This window comes from Hibiscus syriacus, unplaced genomic scaffold (assembly GCF_006381635.1).
Source record: "Hibiscus syriacus cultivar Baekdansim isolate YM2019G1 unplaced genomic scaffold, ASM638163v2 tig00110279_pilon, whole genome shotgun sequence".
Taxonomy (NCBI): Eukaryota; Viridiplantae; Streptophyta; class Magnoliopsida; order Malvales; family Malvaceae; genus Hibiscus; species Hibiscus syriacus.
In genome coordinates, this window is record NW_024062659.1 from 775,018 (window position 1) to 791,484 (window position 16,467).

Consider the following 16,467-nt stretch of genomic DNA (forward strand, 5'->3'; position numbering starts at 1 on the left):
AAAGTAGAGCTGACTAACAGATGAATAGAGCGAGGGAAGGGTTCATGATCTTGTATTTTTGCCGTAGGAGACGAATCCAGAAGTCTTCCGATTTACTTATTAGAGCATAGCAAATCTTCATCAGTAGCGCTTGGTTTCCGGTTTACTTATTAGAGCATAGCAAATCTTCATTAGTAGCCCTTGGTTGTACTCACAAACACGATGTAAACCCAAGCCACCATTGCTGAGCGGTTGGCATAAAACTATAGCCGGCGCAGATTGCTCGACGATGCTGTACTGAAACTCCCAAATATTTACCCAATGTTTCAACCTGTCGAAATCCCAGTCTCTCACTGATGGCACCCTCAAGGGTAGGATCAGTGTTTTTAAACCTTTAATTACATCATTTAGAATTAAAATAAAATAATTAATAAAAAAATTGTTTTTATATTGTTCTTGAATCGGTTGGACATTGATCCTGATCAACCCACAGATCTACTTGTAGATAAACAAAAACTGCTAAAAATGTTATCAAATGGATAAAAACTGCTAAATCAACACTAAACATTGCATAATGATCATTGTTCGAGTGATCAAATCGATAAAAACTGTAAACATAAAGAACTAAAAAAGTTATTTTACCTTTTTATAACCACTAAATCGACTAGCCCTACAATTTAATCTTATACGCCGGACGTCTCGTACGGGACTCGTACGAACAACTGACCATGAAGGGTAACCACGGCTGACGACTGGTGCGGATCGATTCTTGATGGCAAGCTGACGACCTGGACATGAATCGCATATCGTTAATGCACACGAAAAATGGTTGTCCGGAAGAATCGGCACTCACCTAATTGCCATGCCATGATATCGAAACCGACGATAGAATGGCTACACTACATCGAAATATCGTCGAGTTGGTCTAACCTTTTTGAAGGGAGTGACACCCCAAGGATTATCGAGTTGGTTCGGTTGACCGGATATAACCAAGCGTCCTGCTGGATCGGACTGGACATGCACCTGAGTCATTTAAGCACATATGGTAATCCATCAACAAAAATCAAACACAATCTATAGGAAGAAGTTGAAAGGAAAATGGATCCAGCAATTAATGCAAGTCTTATTAGGATCCTCTTACGAATCTTAACAAAAAAGATAGAGATCTCGAGATTAATCTACTTAGCAAGTACCGATCCCGTAAATTTACCGAAAAGATCGTGTTCGTATATAGCATTTATAATGGCTAGACTAATGCAAACTTAGCACATTACGAATGACATATCAGCTTATTTGGACAGCCTTAAGTTTCTACATATTATTCCTTCCGCCTTACTTCCTCCAGTCGATGACCGGGAAAGTAAATCACTCGAGGATCGAAACAGATTTCCTACAAAAGTTCCATTGTAGAAAAGTAACTAGCCCTTCGTCTAGAACGAAAAAGTATCTTCCAAATAAGCTTTACGTCTTAAAGCCGTGCAATTTAGAAAGCACAATACTAAACACGAAACAGAGGATTATCTGAAGATATACGAACCTCCTCACGGAGAAGCCCAGGAACCAAAGCGTATACCTCAAAGCAGTCAACCTGGGAGGGGCAGAGAGAGAGTCGTATATAATGATGAATCACATCATCGTAAGAATAACACAAGACTTACAGTTTTTTGCACGTTAACCTTCACCCAATCAGCTGGGGCTCCGATATCGACAACCATAGTATCCAACCTGCCAAAAGAATGCCTGGTTCCGGCACTTCGAAAAGTCAAGATACTGTTTCATATACATAATACGGGGGGGGGGATAAGTAACCGGCAATCGTTACTGTAGTTTAGTTGCTTTATGTTGACGAACTCGGGCACCAGGCTCCATGGTGGATGGTTTTTTACGCTTTAATAAACCTGAGACAATAACCAAGTCTTACAAATAAAGATAAATTTCGGGCATTGTAGTAGCTGAATGTGCTATAGGCCAAGCATATTAGAAATACCAAAGTTTTTAAGTTGTCTGTCACTTCTGAGTGTCGGACTAGAGGTCTTGTCCTAGAAAATTCGAAAACATTGCATAAAGAGGGCAAGACCAGGGCATATCGAAAGGGAAAAGGATAAAAGATTAAACAACACAGTAAATGCATATAGCTTAGAAGGTCTACACAAACCTTGATGATTGGATGACAGACCTCACCATTATCGAGAACACGCTGAGAATGCCAGCTTCGCATGGCACGTGCAGCAGCATCTCTCTTTGCCCTACCTGACCCAGGAGCTTGATTACTAACAGCCTACAAAAAATTAATAGAAGTTATTGGATAAATATATATATACATATATATAGGATTATGATAAATATTTATCAAGACAAATTCCAATCATCTTACTAAATATATGATTCGGGTTAAGGACACCCAATAACCATCTAATTTTTCATTTTGTGCAAAACCAGACTCGTCCATCGTATCGTTGCACACACATGTGAGTTATGTATAATCACGTATTATGATACCCATTTGCAGCTTTGAACCATATGTAGAGACTTGCCATTAATTGTTTTTTTTTTATAGGAAAGAAAGGCCTCGTTAAAACCCCCCTTCTTAACTAAGGACCTTATAGAAAGGTCATTAATCATAGGAAGGAGGGAAAGAGTGCCTTGGAACTTTTATAAATATTGAAAGTTACATAATAGTTAAAAATAACACTAAATTGCTTGACATAAGACTGAAACACTCCTCCCATCATAAAAACCTACACACAAAGTGAAGAAAATCATAAAAAGACCCTTACAATCACCCAATCCCTTCCTTTGCTAAGATATCTGCCTCTCCATTACACTCCCTAGGAATCAACCTAACTGAATGAACCTTATCATTAATAAGCCTTGAAATCTGAAAAACAATAGGCAAGAAAAAAATAGGTGCCAGAACCGGAGAATGAATCCATTCCACTGCAGACGGGCAATCACTTTCGACAATCAACCTAGCAACTGAAGCCCACCTAGAAGACAGAAAAATATCCAAGCCTCTTTTTATAGCTTTTAATTCAGCCAGAGGGGGGATTGCTTGACCAATACTCTCTGAGAAAGTCAAAAGAGTGCAACCATTCCAATCTCTTAATAAACCTCCAATACCTCCACCCGAATCAATCTGCCTAACGGCTCCATCTACATTCATCTTTAGGAAGTCTACTGGTGGGGGTAACCAGCGAAAACAACACGATCAATAACATTACTAGAAGAAACACCATCTGCTAGAGATGGATTACCAATCAGCACATCCTCTTGTATAGTAATACCCGAAAATTTGGCTAGGAACCATTTAGCAATCCTGAATCTAACAATGAAGAATAGTGACACTTTGTCAATAGGAGTTCCTTCGAAAACCCTTGCGTTCCTAAATTTCCATACAGACCAAAAGATGGCTCCCGGAATAAACTTCCAAATCGTAGATTTCGCCCTCAACTCACCCCAGGAACAAAGAAGAGAAGGAGGATCCTGTGGTAGAACCATGGCAATATCCCAGAAATTAGCTACCTTATTCCATAATTCCCAAACCACAATACAAGAGATGAATAGATGTTGCACAGATTCCTCCTGATTCTTACAATAGGGACATAGAATATCATCCCCTAGGGGTAGACCTCTCTTGACCAACTCGACTTTGACAGCTACTTTCTGATGAGCAAGTTGCCAAAGGAAAGCTTCCACCCGAGGTGGTGCAAAGCCCTGCCAAACCCCTTTCGTCCACACTTGCCATTAATTGTGAAAGTGCCTAAATCTTCGATTCCCTTCTTACGGATCTTTATTACCATAGATGTAGCTCGTGTTACAGAGAAAGGTAAACCATACCTTTTAGGGAAGATCTACCTCCATGATTCCTTTCTCTTACCAACTTAAGCGCCAATGGTTACTTTAATTACAGCATTTTTATTACAAGATGCACATTGTCTTGGAAAGTTATTATCATTTCAAAACGAGGCAGCTTTTTACACGTGATAGCCCCAAAATCTCGATTGTTCATTGTGGGAAGTCGTAAAGACTATATGAAAGAAAACGAGATAAACATAAAACATGGCTGTAACAAGAAACATTCCTGTTGAAGCTGATCAGCAAGCATATTTACCTGAGTTTCAACTCCGTTAGGCTCAATAAAGGGAGCATCCGAATGAGGAAGCATGCCGCCATGTATTTTATGCTTTTCATACTCGAGCAGTGCCTGATAAATTTATGGAACCAAATTACAGGTGAACCACATGTTAAAATAACAAATAAAGGAAACATAAGGTTAGAGTTGATGGAGGACGGTCTTGTGGTTATGCCCTTATGCCCTAAAATCACATGGTATGCGTTCTTTCAATAAAAGGAGAGAAATTAACAGTTAGAGCATAACCTTCTCATAAAAGATACGGAATGTCCACGACACGGTAGTGCAGGTCCTACACCAAAGGAACAAATAATAGAGGTGCCTCGTTAACAAAATTTAGTCATAACCATGGAAAAGGAGAGCTAGCAGATTAAGTCAACAAGAAAGTAGACGTTATCCTTACTTCGGGGGATTAAATGATTCGCCCACTTGCCTCCACAATTTGCATGAGGTCACCTACAAAGTACACGGCATGGTTAAACAGGCAAGTCCATAACTCAGTCTCATTATTAACCATAAATGAAAGAATCTTTTCTTGATCACCATAGATAAACAAGAAAACTAAACTAATCGCATATTACCGGTTTCGTCAGATACAAATAACTACAATTCAATGTCAAGGACAAGAAAAAGCTTGTACATGCAGATGCTGCATATAGTAGGAAATCGGAATCATGAAAACCACATTACCAAAAATCTAATGATTCATATTCTATGCCATTCTAGCTTCTACGCTTTCAATTAAACCGGTCATCCTTTGTACAAGCATGTTATGAAATTGTAGGGCATTTTTGGCAGAGATAGTTTTCAGAACTTAAGGCAAACCTGTTCATAGCCTCCCAATTTAATGACAGCTCTCCATAACCTGTAGTCAAAAGGAAAATAGTGAAGATAGGTTAGCACCAAGGTTTCGTTTTCGAAGGAGATAAACAGATCGCACAAACAGAGAACTCGAAGGGATTACTTTAACAAATTTAGATCCTCCTTGTAAAACTTAGGATGCTTGAATTCGAGGTGATTCTCCTTGTAAAACGCTTCAACCTCCTTTACAAAAGCTGCTTGCTCCTCCTCGGTGTCTGACCCCGAGTTGTCGAAGCATAAATTTGGGTTGGACAAAGACAATGGGGTATTGATCTCTCTTTCAGTAGGCAAATCCTTCAATGGCTCCCCATTGTCAATGCCATGGTCATCATCTTGGGGTTTCATGTCAGAGTTGGGGCTTCCACTAAGTCCATTATCATGTGCATGAATGGGGGCATCACCACCATCATCATTATCATCATGTCCAACATCATCCATCTTGGTATCGGTTTCAACCAAAGATTTGTCCTCGACATCCTTAAATTCAACATCAATACTCTCCTCAGGCTTCGGTTTTTCATCGGTTTGAGCACCGGTTTTGTCGACATCGAGAGTTTTGTCAGTGACTTCAATGGCTTGTGGTTGTAGTTCAACTGAGTCCGGGTTGTCACCGACCGGCTCTGCCTGCGATTTTCCATCACCGTCTTTTAGAATTGTCGGTTCTTCAACTTGAACTTGGCCTTTCACTTCACCAGCTCCAGTCTCAGCCTCCATTGGAGCCTGACCTTCAACTTCAGCCTCAGCATTAGCATTAGCAACAACAACACCAGTTTCAGTTTCTTCCATAACTGGCTTGGAATCATCCATTAGAGCCTCACCAACACTACCAGCCACCTTCTCAGGTTCCTAAACACCAAAAATGGAAGAAAAAAAAACATGAACCAAAACACGTTTCTTTCAACAAAAAAACCTTTGACACACTAAAAAAAACTCATTTCTAATCTCATTTACATTACACCATAAAAGAAACAACTTCGCTCATATACTCACATCCATCCCTTGCTTTCTGGGTTAGCCACAAAACAAAAACTTTTAAACAAAACAAGGGCTTTTATTCACTTGAAACCTGCAAAAAAAAGAACCATGAACAAACAAATGTGCAAAAATGAACCCTAAACAACACGGAAAAAAGGAACTCACTTGGTGTATTCGTTGGAAGGAGTGAGACAATGACTCAAGTGCGAGTTGAACCCTTTGGGTTAGGCGCTTTTCGGCTCGGCCTGGACCCCGGGTTTTGAATTTTATTAAAAAGAAAACAAAAAACAAAAATATGAAAGAAGAATATGCTTCAACAGTTGAACTACAAAACAAACACAAAAGCTACTGTTTGAGGTATAATTTCATCTAATCTAAAACCATCCAAATTAACTGTTAACCCTTGAGTGTCTTAATGGGCTTGAGCCCAAGCCCAACAACCATATTATGTTGATATATATATATATATATATATACATACTAAAATATGTACTTAAAGTATTTTATGTCAAAATAACATAGCTAAACTATTTTAATTTTTTCATTTAAGTTTTAAAAAAGTTGACATGTGACATTAATTAGGTTTTTTGAGGCCCAATAGGGCACCTCGTAATTATTTGGCCCAATAAGGCACCTCAAAAATTAATTTGGGATTTACGACATTTTTTACAATTCATGGCAAACTCGTCACGTCGAGGTGATTAGTTCTACGAGATATAATATTTTCAGATTATTATGCGAATTTAAGGTTGAAAAGAAAAAAAATACACATGAACTCGTCACGTCAACGTGATGAGTGCTGTTAGATTTTTTTAAAAGAAGTACAAACTTAATACATTAGATTAAATTTTCAGAAAATGCACATTAGGAAGAAAATAACTACAAACTTGATACATTAACATAAGGATGTAAATAGAACTAACCTTACGAACACCGTAAACATAAATAAAATCATATTGCTTCAAACGTGGAATTTCTTTCTATCAAACTTGCGCTTCCATGTTGTCACTCAAGATGCGATTTGTATGATCTCAAACCGGTCACATGGGTTGTTAGCCCCGATTGATAGACTGGGAAGTATGTGGTCTCCTCCGCATGCATTTATTGCGTATTGCATACGTTATATTGCTTTAATTGCTATGACGAGGTTCAAGAATAAGAAGATAAAGAAATAGATTATCAGCATGGATAACTTATTCAATTTTACCATTCGTTTTTTGGTCTTAGTCTTCGTTTAAAATTATTATTCTTACAGGTAATTATTTTTCAGGCTACACATTACTACAATCGAGCTTTCATGCAAGACTGAAAAATTTGAGAAAGTATAGAGAAGAGGTGTATAACTTTGCAGCTGAGATACCTCTGAAAAACTAAGCATATGCTTATAACGATCAAGGTCGACGTTAATGTCATATGACAACCAATCTTGGCAAGTGTATCAATTCAATGCTAAAAGGAACTAAACATCTTCCAGTGGAAAGTATTGTTCAGGAGACATACCTTAAATTGGGTAAAGTTTAGGCAGACAAAAGTGCCCAAGTAGAGGCAATGCTCAGCAAAGGTAGAAATTGGGCTTCAGATCTAGAGAAAGCAATGACCAAAAATCAAACTCATGTAACATCAATGTATGTTCGTAATTTCACCAGACTGAAATCTAATTATATTGTCCAAGCACTAGTTCGACCACATGAGGGTGAGACTTCTGCTACCTATATTGGTAATTTGAATAGAATATGATGTATTTATGGTCGATTTCAAGCCTTCAGATACCCATGTGCTTACTTGATTACTGCATGTATGCATATGAATGCATACTCATACATTTATGCTAATGATTGTTATAGCTTGCATACTATGCGCAACATACGCAGTTACAAGTTTAAATATCTCCCGAACAATGCATATTGACAGCCTACTGTCTCTAAAAAATGGTTACCCAATATGTAATTATGAAGAAGTTAAGGGGTCGTCCTGAATCTAGTCGAATTCATACTAAAATGGATGACCCCAAAGAGAGCAAGGCATGTCAAAGCTATGTGGCCATTGCAGAGGTGAAGGCCACAATAGGAAGCATTGTCCACATCTCCCAAGATGTCGAGCAGGCCGATAATCCTTGTGTTGATCAAGAATAGACTTTATTGATTGAAATAGTCATATTTACATCCTTATGTTAATGTATTAAGTTTGTAGTTTTTTTTCCTAATGTGCATTTCTGAAAATTTAATCTAATGTTCATAGTTTATTATACTTTTCAACATAATCTACCACATTTTAGAGAGCAAAAAAATCTAAAAGAACTTGTCACTTCGATGTGACAAGTTCCTATGTATTTTATTTTTGTTTCTAACATTAAATTCGCATAATAATCTTAAAAAATAATTTTTTTAATAGAACTTGTCCCCTCGAGGTGACGAGTTTCACAGGAAATATTAAAATATTAGGCCCTAAATATAAAAATTATATCTTATAAAACTCGTCACCTCGACATAACGAGTTCACCTTGGACTGTAGAAAATGTCATAGCTCCCAAATTAATTTTTAAGGTGCCCTATTGGGTCAAATAATTACGGCGGGTGCCCTATTGGGCCAAAAAAACCCATTAATTAAAGGTTTATATTACAAATAAATACCTAAAATATGTCCTCTTTTACATGTAAGTACCTAAAGTATTTTTTGATCAAAATAAGTATATAAAGTTATATTTTTTGTCAAAATAGGTAGGTACCTAAAGTATTTTTTGTCAAAATAGGTACCTAAAGTATTCAATTTTTTCATCTAAGTATTTAAAGTATTTTTTAATTAATGTCACATGTCGCCTTTTTTAGAACTTAAATTAAAAATTTTGAATAGTTTAGGTACCTATTTTGACATAAAATACTTTAGGTATTTGTTTTGACCAAAAAGATAACTTTAGGTACTTATTTTAACCAAAAAATATTTTAGGTACTTAAATGAAAAAATGTATACTTTAGGTACTTATTTGTGATAGAAGCCTTAATTAAATAATACTTTAAGTACTTGGATGAAAATTTTGAATACTTTATCTATTTTAACAAAAAAATACTTTAGGTACCTATTTTGATAAAAAGAATAACTTTAAGTATATATTTTGACCAAAATACGTTTGATACTTAAATGAAGAAAATGATATACTTTAAATACTTATTTATTATATAAATCAAAGTTTTATGAGTTGGATCGAATCGTAACATGAAAATAACTTCGAATCATTAATTATAAATAATATACTCTTTTAAAAAATATTGCTTCCTATTTATATTATCATTAAATTTAGGGTATACTATGCCAATAGTCACTCATGTTTGGGGTAGTGTTCGTTTCTACCACTAATGTTTAACAAGTCACAAATCGGTCACTAACGTTATCGTTTGTTATAAAATGGTCATTCGACGTTAACAACAGTTAGTAGACATAACGGAAATCACAGCTGGATCGTTATCTACTGAGTTAGATCGTTGACTGCCACATTAGAATCATTTTGACCGACTCTTCTTCTTCTTCAACCCACCCTATCTTTTTCCTCAACCCAACCAAATTATTTCTTTTCATCTCCTAATATTTCCCCAGAAAAAATCCCATTTTTATCGTAATTTCCTCTTCTTTGCGGCATGAACTTGAAAACTTTGATTGCAGTATCAAGCCTTCTGCATTTTGCATACATATCTAGCATGGCAGTTTCCACCATGATATCCATCTCCATCCCCATCATCTTTAAGCCATAAACATGAACTCATCTACCAATCACCACATCTCCGGACTATTCACAAGCTGACAGTAAAGAATAAAGTGTTATATAATTCAATTTAAATCCATAATGAAACAACATCTGACTCAAAAGCAAAAATCCATCCTTGCTAAATCCATTCCCTACATAGCCAACAATCATTATCGTCCATACGACCTCGTTTCGGTATGGCATATCATCGAATACCTCCTTTACATTACTTACACCCTCCCACATCAACACCTCATCCAAAACCACTATACATGACACCACATTCTTCTCTTCCATCTCACCAAAACCCTTCTCATATTCGCCACCATCCCAGACTTTCCACACATATCCATCAACGCATTACACACTTTCACCCTCCCTTCTAGACTCATCTTTGTTGTGGTTGCTTGGCTTTAACGTGAGGTTTAAGGTGGTATCTTTTGGTGTGTTTAAGGTTTTGTTAAGCAATGACAAATATACTTTTTTGATGGAACATTTGGGATTTGAAGTTCGTAGGCTTAGCCACATGAAAAGTGTTGTTAGACCCAAAGTGAAGACGAAGCTCCAACAACATCTACAACATCCTCTACCGGAATTCGATATGTTTTTCAGTGACTGAAGATTGGTTTATGTAAAGGGTATTTATGAGAAAGAAATGATCGGAATGAGGGGTTAAAGCCTAAAAGGAAATGTAGCTGCTTATCCACCTCCGAAATCAGAACCGAATTCGGAAAGTATGGTCAAAATGGGAATTTTTCTGGGGAAATATTGGGAGAGGAAAAGAAACAGTTTGGTTGGGTTGAGAAAGAAGATGGGGTAGAAAAGCAGGTCAAAATGGTTCAGCGATCCAACTCATCAGATAATGGTCTGTGATTTCCATTACATCTACTAACTGTTGTTAACAACCATTTTGTAACAAACGATAATGTTAGTGATTGATTTATGACTTTTTAAACATCAGTGGTGAAAATGAACACTACCACAAACATGAGTGATCATTGGCGTAATTTACCATTAAATTTAATGTTAATAATATCAATTTTATCATTGAAACGAAAAATTAACTTAAATTAAATTATAGTAAAATGAATCCCTTAAGTAAGATTAGGGGTTTGAATTTTGACGATCGCAAATGGAACAAATTGGATTGAGAGAGTCGCTCTTGTCTCTACAATATCCGATCCAGATTAATCAGTCAATAGATCAGATACAAATGGTTATAAAAAAAATATTTTTTAAATTTACGAGAGAAAACAATTAAACTCCTCATTTTTTTTTACATTCAATTAAATTTTTAAACTTCAAAATTTATCAATTCATTTTTTTTACCAATATTGACCTTAAATATTTTTTATTTATTGGTGCCATATCACACATCACAATAATTTCAAGTGACATTTTAAAAAAAATATTAATTTTTAAAAATTGTAAAAATTATTTTAATACTTCAATAAGTTTTTTTATTTAGAAAAACTATAAATTTCATGTTATAAATCTTCAATGCGACTTATGACAATAATATCTTAAAAAAATAATTATTAAAATATGTAAAATTGATCAAATATGTTAATTGATTCAATTTTTCGATTCGATAATTTAAATGGTTTAATTTCTCAGTTTAAATATTCAATTGGGTACAAAAAATTCAAGGGCTATATTGATTTGTTTTCAAAAGTTGAAGGACTTCATACACCATTGAACCTTTAAAAAAATAACTAGAAAGTTGTTCTTATCCTAATATATATTAGAATAAATTATGCATTTAGTACCTAAACTATCTGTTTCGATCCGTTTTAACACCTAAACTTTTAATTTTTCAAAATCTTACCTAATGTTTAACTTTTGTTTCATTTTAATATTCGTCGTTAAAAATTTAATGCGTTTAGTACCTAAACTATCAGTTTTAGTCTATTTTAGTACCTAAACTTTTTAAAAAAAATTCAAATCTTAACGATAAATTTTTAACGGATACTAAAATGAAACAAAAACTAAACGTAAGGTATGATTTTGAAATTTTTTTTGAATGTTCAAGTTTTAAAACGGACAAAAACTGTTAGTTTAGGTACTAAACATATAGTTTACCCAATATTTTCATACAATTGAAACTACATTTGATCAAATTCTATACCAAATCATCTAAGAAGCTAAAAGAAAATACTATCAAAATACTAATCTTCACAACATTTCTTTTACCTATTACATTCACTCTCTCAAATTAAGCCTTGCATTTTGAACTTTAACAGACAGCTTCAACTTCTGTTCTTCCATGTCCCTCAACACCGACAGCAGGTTCGCTCTGTACACTTCGCAGCGTCGGTTTATGTTCTCCAACTCCGTCGACAATTCCTGGACTTTCTTTTCCTTCTCGTCCTGTTCAGCAAGACGATAGGGGAAAAACATGAATTTGAATCACAAAAAACAATGAAACGGTGATGGCAAGACATCCGAGATTGTTTCTCGTGAAATTATTTTCTACGTTAATTCAGTAACGAACTGTGCATTTTATTTCTATGTTCAGAAATCAGTAACGAACGATATTCTTATTTGTATAAATGGTTCTTCGAGCTAGGAATGGGCAGGAATAATAAAAAATACTTGAACTATTGTGTTGCTCCTGCCTTATCTACCACTCAATACCTTTGGTTTTTACTCGGATCCAACGAAAAATATGGAAGAACTTTTTAAGTGTTTGTTGAGAATGATTACGATCTAGTTTAGGTCGTATTAGGAGTAGAAGGCTCTCAAGTCAGTTCGACCAAACAGAAAAACATTGTGGTCAGTTCGGTTATGATCAATCCTCTCGATAAAGAGAGTGCATTGTATGTATACATACATACTGACTTGAATCATTGAGGCAGTTGTGTAAAAGAGTTAGCATTGATTAGAGTCATGTCGGTACGGTACCACTGTTATTATCAGATGAGTACTGTTGATGACTCGATGAATATACCAACAAAAGAACAGGATCGAATGAATCAATGCTCACTAACCGACCAGACCCTAAACGCAAACTACCTAATTTGAGATTAAGACGAAAACATATGTAAGAATAGTTCAGAACCTCAATAGGAAAGATAAAGCCTGCTTCTAAAACGGTTAAATCCTACATTCAGCGACTTAGGATTAGTTGTAAACAGCTCAGATTCCTATTCTTAGATGCCCCTAGAAAAAAGTATCAAGTAATCTCGTCAAATAACAAGATGAATTAGTGATACAGTCCATTCGAGAAGATTCATAACAGGGGGCATTATCAAGCTAGATAAAGTCCTAAAGTAGGAGAAACTGACCACAGATTGGCATGCCATTGTCTCAGTATTTCCAGCAGCATGCAACTCTTGATTACGTCCACTGCTAAGTGCTCCATCTTCTGCCGATATAGGGCTTTGGTTTTTATTAGAAGTAACCCTTTTCAGTGCATCTTGTAAAGCATCCATTGCCACGTTGTAAACATGAATAGATTTTGCCCCTTCTTCGACGTACTTAATAGCTTCTTGGCGTAGGATGTTATACCGATCCGTTAAGGACTCAGGAGAATTATTTGGCAAATCAGAAGCATGTTCATCCTGCACATCTCCAATTTTGGCAGTCCTAGTCCATCGCTTTAGTACATATTGCGAAGGCAGTGTAAGAACATTTTTTGCCCTGAAAACTGCTAATATGTGCCTGCATATTATCCCAGAATGTTCAAACATTTGGCAGCTGCAATTAGCTTTCATCTCAAAGGAGAAGAAACTGACGGTGTGTGCTTTGTGCTCTACCCTAAATTTGGCCACCCGATATGTTGCGACAGTTCCCGAATCATCAATTTTAGTGGCAGGATTAGCAAGGGTCTCGACTAGCTCCTCTTGGAACTTTATGAATATTCTTCTTGTATAGAGATTAGCCGCTTGTTTTTCCATGGGAGACGGTGTCTTAAGAATCGGTGAAGTGTTGGTGGTGTCATAATCAGCCTTCAGCTCTTTCTCGTGCCAATTCGCTACAGCTTTCTCATACTGTTTAATCAACATCTGTATGGTAGTTGATGCATGCACAAACCCTTCAAAAAATGAGTTTAAGCCTACGTTTCTCTCGGTTATAGAGAAGTCCCCAAAGAAGGTATCTCGCAAATAAACAGGGACCCACTGTTGCCGAGCATTGTACATCGACTGAAGCCATTCGTTATCCATGACAAAGTAACGTTCCAGAAGTGATAACCAAGATGACTCAAACTCATTAATCGTCTCAGCCTCGTCAACACATTTCTTAAATTCTATTTCGAACGTGGGATTGGATTGGTATATGTGAGCCAGCTTTTCTTGAGTTTCTTTGAAAATGCTCCATCTATTGAAGCGAAGGCGTGCTTCTGGAAGAACCCGCGTAACAGCCGTCTGTATGAGACGATCAGGGTCGGTTGTTATAGAGATGGGACGACGATCAGACATTGCATGAAGCCAGGTTTGGAATAGCCATGCAAACGAGGACTCGGACTCGTTGAGAATTAAAGCACATCCAAACAACACCGGCTGCCCATGGTGGTTGATTCCTGTGAACGAGGCAAATGGCACCCTGTAGCGATTTGTCCTATATGTTGTGTCAAATATGACGGTATCACCAAAGTAAGTATAGTTCATCCTTGCTGTAGCATCCGCCCAAAATATGTTTCCACCGGTCTGGTCATTATCACCTTGAATTGCATAAAAGAACGAAGGATTCTCCACTTGCATTCGTCTCAGATAGTCCAATATATGGTGAACCCCACCCCCTAGGGTCCGGTGTCTTGTGGCACTCATTTATCTCTAGAATCCCACTGTATCAAACACAAAGAAGGAAAATGTGTTGAGTTTCTCATTCAATTTCTTTGTAAATACTAAATACACATTTCAACAGGCTTCAACAGTGGCTCACCGTCCATACTTACCAAAAGGTATACTTTATCAGCTCGTCGATTATTTTAAAAATGTCATCAGAACTCAGTTTGCTATGACAGCTTTACCTATTTAACAATTTAAGGGTCGATCTAATAAGGTCGACTGAATAAATAACAATCCGCTAGAGCTAATATTCTTTACATTGTCTTCCTTTTACCAAAAACAAGCATAAGATATTCCAGAAACAGGCAGTGAAGTATGATATTACTTTGGTAAAACAATATTAAGCTTTCGAATTCCAGTTTCGAACCCGAATATTAGTTCAGTTAGTTCACACAACCATCTTCAAGAGGTAATACCAAGCAAATCCGGAATTCGAATTCCAGCATCCATCCATCCATCCATCCATACATACATATTATAATGTTTTCCGTGAAGTCTCTAGTGAAACAACATACATCAAAATCATTCCATTCAAGAAACGAAAGTTTACTCCAAGTAAGAGTGTAACTCTAAATTATAAGCATTGAATCAATTAGAAACAAAAAAAAAAATACCAATTCATACACCGAAGAAGACGATAACAAAAAGACCCTAAACGAAAACATATGAATAATTGACGGATGATGATAAGGCAAGAACAGGGAACTCACCCTAAGCCCCGATTGAGATAAAAGCTGAACACTTTCACGGCGGTTTCACCGAGAGGTGACGAATTGGCTAGCTGTTGATGAACTTGAATCGAAGCTTGGAGATGGGTCGAAAGGATTTAATGTTCTTGGTTAACGGGTGGGGCGGATTCAGGCAACATTTTTGGGATTTACCCACACATTTTTTGTAAAGGGTAAACTAATTATTTAGTAATTAAACTATCAGTTCTTATCCTTTTAGTACCTGAACTTTTAATTTATCAAAGTTATACCTAAAGTTTAGTTTTTTTTATTTTATTTTAGTATCATACCATTAAAATCTTAACAGATGGACTGGTGGGGCATAGTTTTGAAGGACGGACGACCAATCTGAACGGTGAACCATGATATAATGACAAGTCGACCAACATAGTCCATCTGATAATTGATGACGGAGATCGGAGGATGGAGAAATCGAAGAGACAATCATTGATTTGAGAAGATTAAAGTGTTTCCTTGTGAAATAAATGTCAAAATCACGTTTAGGGGTCGAAAAGGTGCGAATTGAAAAACTTGGGCTTTATTGACCGACGAATGTCACGGTTGGCTACTAAAGACGCATCGGTTGACAAACTCATCCGTTAAATTTTTAACGGGTGGTACTAAAATAAAACAAAAATTAACTATCAAAGTTCCATGGCCCATTTATTTGGTTTTTTACTTGACGTATGGTTTTATTTTTTTGGGTATAATGATAAAATTGGTCTTTAGCATTTGATAAAATGATTATTTTGTATTTTTTGAAGTATTATGATTTCGAAGTTTCAGTTTAAGACAGAATGCCCCCTACACGATCAAAAGCAAGGATAGATGGAGCAACCAAGTGATGGGCGCAGGACTCATGTTTGGTTTTGATGGTCAGAAGAATGGAACAGAAGCTTATTATATATGATACTGAAGTGTCTGATTTGGTAAAAGGAGATATCCACATAGTGAAGGCTATTGGGTAGATAAGGTATGCAATTTCCTAATGAAGTAGTCAATAGGGGTTTGCAAATCCGGGTACTCGGATATTTGGGTAATTGATTTCTCGGCCCGTGTCCCGACCCAGATTTTACGGGTACCCGGATACCCTTTTTTTCTTCAAATTATTAATTAAAAACACACACACAAATTTAACTGTTCGAATCTTCGAATTACATGGTCCAACATCCAAACATAATTAAAAAATATTAGTCCAACATCCAAACATAATTAAAAAAAATGTCATGTTAGCTTCATTGTTCATTTTTAAATATGGGTGACCAA

The 16,467-nt window shown here is 36.3% G+C and overlaps 2 protein-coding genes across 2 annotated transcripts; both read right to left on the minus strand.

Moving 5' to 3' along the window:
* Window positions 1-635: 635 nt before the first annotated feature.
* Window positions 636-6,292, minus strand: LOC120115897 (AT-rich interactive domain-containing protein 5-like). Its single transcript, XM_039136504.1, has 14 exons — window positions 6,277-6,292; window positions 5,963-5,978; window positions 5,076-5,818; window positions 4,937-4,976; window positions 4,515-4,567; window positions 4,358-4,403; window positions 4,091-4,183; window positions 2,135-2,257; window positions 1,967-2,018; window positions 1,802-1,877; window positions 1,638-1,704; window positions 1,517-1,567; window positions 910-1,002; window positions 636-767 (listed from the first exon to the last, which is right to left on the minus strand). Exons 2-14 carry the CDS (start codon window positions 5,966-5,968, stop codon window positions 663-665), a joined length of 1,548 nt encoding a protein of 515 aa, XP_038992435.1. The 5' UTR covers window positions 5,969-5,978; window positions 6,277-6,292; the 3' UTR covers window positions 636-662.
* Window positions 6,293-11,773: 5,481 nt separating this feature from the next.
* On the minus strand, window positions 11,774-15,334 carry LOC120115895 (protein FAR1-RELATED SEQUENCE 9-like). Its single transcript, XM_039136503.1, has 3 exons — window positions 15,184-15,334; window positions 12,971-14,469; window positions 11,774-12,053 (listed from the first exon to the last, which is right to left on the minus strand). Exons 2-3 carry the CDS (start codon window positions 14,450-14,452, stop codon window positions 11,886-11,888), a joined length of 1,650 nt encoding a protein of 549 aa, XP_038992434.1. The 5' UTR covers window positions 14,453-14,469; window positions 15,184-15,334; the 3' UTR covers window positions 11,774-11,885.
* Window positions 15,335-16,467: the final 1,133 nt, after the last annotated feature.